Raw genomic sequence first — 4,256 nt, forward strand, 5'->3', positions numbered from 1 at the left:
ATATATATATATATATATATATATATATATATATATATATATATAAAATGTTCTTGAAATTATATGAACACTGTTTTGAAAGGATTTCAATTCAAATCTCGCCATGCAAAACTTTTATGTGGCATAATTCTGCTTTCAATGCTATGATGCAAATAAATCGGACTACTCATATAAATTCTTAGTTGCTCTATTATAGCCAAAACAGTTCACAAATATTTTAACCATCCATTTATAGACACTCTGTTAGGATATTACTGAACTTAGTGGAATTGGAGGTGTATAGTGACCAAGTTAACAACTTTCTGGGCACCAACCTGTTTGAACAATGGCCAGAAGAGCGTGAGATTGCAAGCCTAGCCTTTTCATTACATATTGCTGTCAGACATCAAAAACTCTTTCTTGGAAGAGTGATTAATTATTTTTATAAATAACATTCTAAACATTTTACATACTTTTCCAATCAGCTGTTGTATCTGTAACTAGGTGAGCCAACAGCATGTTAAAGCCTCTTGTATAAGAATCACATATTAAGATTATCACTATGCCACAGAAATTAGTTAATGGCAGCAACAAGCTTGATCCAAGAAATCTGGGGTATTTTTATTGTGCAGCAATGGAGCAGATATATGCAATAGACTGTATATAATATTTCCATGTTTTGAAATTTTATTTCATATCCCCACCACATGATTACATATTGAAAATCAATGAGCTTACAGTTAAAACAAACAAAAAAAGAGACAAAATAATGTCCTGTGGTCATTGCTGTAGATGCAAAGGTTATATCACACTAATTATATAAAACCAGTGTTCTAAATTATTTATATATTTTAACATAATTTGATACATCAGTATTCTGTGCATTGCACATGTAAGTTATATCTTCTAACATCAAGTTTTATTCTAACTCTACAGGGAAAACTGTGATGTTGGCTCGGACTGTGGACATACCCAGGTCTGTGTACAACTTCCGCTTCTTTGCATCATCTGTGCTCCACCACACCACCGACTGCAGCCAGATGGACCACATGGGCTGCTTGAACTACACTGTACGCTGTCAAGTCGGAGTTGGTGAGTGTTCAGCTGGTTGCTTTAATGACTGGAGAGATTTTGCTTGAGTCATGAGTGTGACCTGTTTTCTGTTGTGTGGTTAGCTGGCTTGATTAGTCCCTGGAACCTTCCTCTGTACCTGCTTACTTGGAAAATTGCTCCAGCGATTGCCATGGGTAACACTGTGGTGGCCAAACCAAGTGAGATGACCTCTGTGACTGCATGGATGATGTGCAAACTCTTCGAGGAAGCTGGTATGACTATATTTTGCTGTGGCATGATATGAACAGAAGAGATTCTTATTCAGAATCATATCCTACTGCCTACTTTTTAATATCTACCTTCTATCCGACAGGTGTCCCTCCAGGTGTGGTCAACATCGTGTTTGGCACTGGTCCAAAAGCAGGAGACGCTCTTGTTGCACACCCAGATGTGCCGCTGATCTCCTTCACTGGCTCTACTGGAACTGCCCAACGCATCACAGAGCGGAGCGCCCCTTACTGTAAGAAGCTCTCCTTGGAGTTAGGGGGTAAAAACCCAGCTATTATCTTTGCTGATGCAGACCTGGAGCGGTGCATTGAGACGACTGTTCGCTCAAGCTTTTTAAATCAGGTAAGCTGTATCAAAAGTATCAGTGATGATACTTTTGTTTATAAAATTTTCTGCATATGCTTTCAATATGTAAACATTTTTTAAACAGACCTTAAAGATAGATTAAGAAAAAAAATCATAGAAATGTTGCTTTGCCTTATTACTGGGACAAGTCAGTCAATCATACCAAATACAACCTCCTCCTAAAACAGAAAACTGCTCTGCAGCATTTCCCCTGAAAAATTGACCAAACCCAAAAATAGGTCCCTTATCGGCAGCTCATTGTTTTTTTTGGTTTGTTTTTTTTTTCTTTATTGGCAGAAACTTTAGAATTATGTGATTTCAATTACGTGTTATTGTAATATATAACTGACAGTGCTTGAACCCTGACTACCTGTTTTAGTAAAGGCACATTATTGTAAATAATAATTTAAAAAAAATTACAAAAAAGGATTGTTTGCATTTAAGTTGAAACTAAATTAAATGAGTCATCAAATCTGAAAGTTATCAATGTAATGCTGGTCATAATTAAAATTGAAATAAGTTAACATACCGGTACATAAAGTGCAAACAGGGAACCAAAAATGTTATCACTTAAAGTCCAAGGCATTTATAACCAACCAAATATTGCCTCATGCTCCATGGGCTCCATGTTAATCACTGACTCAAAGTTTTCAGCAAGTGAGAAACCTAGCACATAAAAAACTGCATGAATATATCTTATTTCCCTCCCCTATTAACAATTTACATTATTTGCTGTGCCTTTTTGCATATGCATGCTGGCATCTCAATGCCAGTTTTATATAGGGGAGAGCCAATATGTGCATTTAGTATATCAAAACACTATATAAAAGTGCATCTAATGTTAAATTTAATAGTAAGGTTTTGCTGTTCAATATATTTTATAATATTTTCATGTAATGGAAAAAATGCTCACTGTTACTTGGTCTTATAGGGTAGGGTTGTCACGATACTAAACTTTTCAACTCGATGCCGATACTAAGGAAAATATTCGATACTCAATACCATTTTCGATACCACAAGGATAAAAACAAAGACTCCAAAATTCAACAGAAATATTTTCATTAATAAAATACAATAAATAAATACAATAAACAATAAGAACAATATTTTGAGATTGTATGCTATCACACAGTGTTCTGAAAGTGCATTGTCCTCTATTCTGCACTTTAGATGCGCTTTAGGTGCCACTGGTGGTGGCACTGTATCGATACTTTTGAAAATGAGTATTGTATCCGGATACAACGTTTCAGTATCGATACTTTTTTAAGTATCGATACTTTTGACAACCCTATTATAGAGCCAAATTGGTTCATAAAACCATTTTGAGTTAAATTCAGTGGTTCGAAGTTTAGAGATATTCATCTCTGAGGCAGTGTTAGCAGCAATGTTAGATAAATCTGCCTCATATACTCACCGCTCGGATAAGTTAATGAGGTCCGCTCACTCCCATTGATCACCAGGCTAATGAGAGCTCCTCGTCTCCTCTGACTTCAGAAAAAGATTGTCTATCTTTTGAACCTTTCTCATTAGGAGTGTGTGTAGAGAGATAGAGAGTAGTTTTCAGTGTGGGTGATGAGGAGAAAAACACACTGACAATATGGTGATGCTCTATATACCACTTGTTGATTGCAAGGTTTACCTTTCATAAGTAAACTCCTACTTTCTCTCATTTTCTCCTTACAGGGAGAAATCTGCCTGTGCACCAGTAGAATTTATGTGGAGAGGAGCATTTACTCTGAGTTTCTTGAAAAATTTGTAGCTGCAGCAAGGAAGTGGAAGACTGGGGTCCCATCTGACCCAAGCAACAACAATGGAGCTCTCATCAGCAAAGAGCACCTAGAGAAGGTGAGCTGTTGATTTGTTTTCCTTTTTTTTGGGGGGGGGGGGCATGCTTTATTAAAACTAATTTTTTTTTCTCCCTTAATCACAAGGTTCGCAGCTTTGTAGCACTGGCCAAATCGGAAGGAGCTGTAATCCACTGCGGTGAGGGAGTCGACCACCTCGACCTTCCTGAGCCGAACAAGTCTGGCTACTTCATGCGTCCTACAGTTATCTCAGGCCTCCCTGACAGGTCCCGCGTCATGCAGGAGGAGATTTTTGGTCCAGTCACCTGCGTCTGTCCCTTTGACACAGAGGAGGAGGCTGTTGCCAGGGGAAACGGGGTCCGCTACGGCCTGTCAGCAACTGTGTGGTCCAAGGATGTGGGAAGGGTTCACCGTATGGCCCAGCGTCTACAAGCTGGACTGGTTTGGACCAACTGCTGGTTAGTGAGAGATCTGAATCTGCCATTTGGAGGGATGAAACACTCTGGTGTGGGCAGGGAGGGAGGGAAGGATTCTTATCATTTCTTCACAGAGGTGAAAAGCATCACTATCAAACACTGATGAGATAAAAATGCTGGTAATACTGGTAAGATTTGATTTATGAAAGCATGAAAAATATTTAATTGAAGATTACAGTTATTCAAAATATGTATTTAAAATTACCAAAATGTATACAGTAATATGTTAACGTACAACTAAATGCAAATAAACATTAACTCTGTTATGAAAGTCTAAGCTGTCTTTATTCATTTATAAATGCCAATTATA

The 4,256-nt window shown here is 37.6% G+C and overlaps 1 protein-coding gene across 1 annotated transcript in view; it reads left to right on the forward strand.

Annotated features, from left to right (window-relative positions):
• The window catches only part of aldh8a1 (aldehyde dehydrogenase 8 family member A1), an 8,928-nt gene extending 4,879 nt beyond the window's left edge, over positions 1-4,049 (forward strand). Inside the window, exons 2-6 of the mRNA XM_015394500.1 lie at positions 916-1,071; positions 1,155-1,304; positions 1,406-1,662; positions 3,349-3,510; positions 3,597-4,049. Of these exons, the coding sequence (XP_015249986.1) occupies positions 916-1,071; positions 1,155-1,304; positions 1,406-1,662; positions 3,349-3,510; positions 3,597-4,049 (1,178 nt within the window). The remainder of the gene's footprint in view (positions 1-915; positions 1,072-1,154; positions 1,305-1,405; positions 1,663-3,348; positions 3,511-3,596) is intronic.
• Positions 4,050-4,256: the final 207 nt, after the last annotated feature.

The sequence above is a fragment of the Cyprinodon variegatus genome, unplaced genomic scaffold (genome assembly GCF_000732505.1).
Source record: "Cyprinodon variegatus isolate N-32 unplaced genomic scaffold, C_variegatus-1.0 Scaffold690, whole genome shotgun sequence".
In the NCBI taxonomy this organism is placed as follows: Eukaryota; Metazoa; Chordata; class Actinopteri; order Cyprinodontiformes; family Cyprinodontidae; genus Cyprinodon; species Cyprinodon variegatus.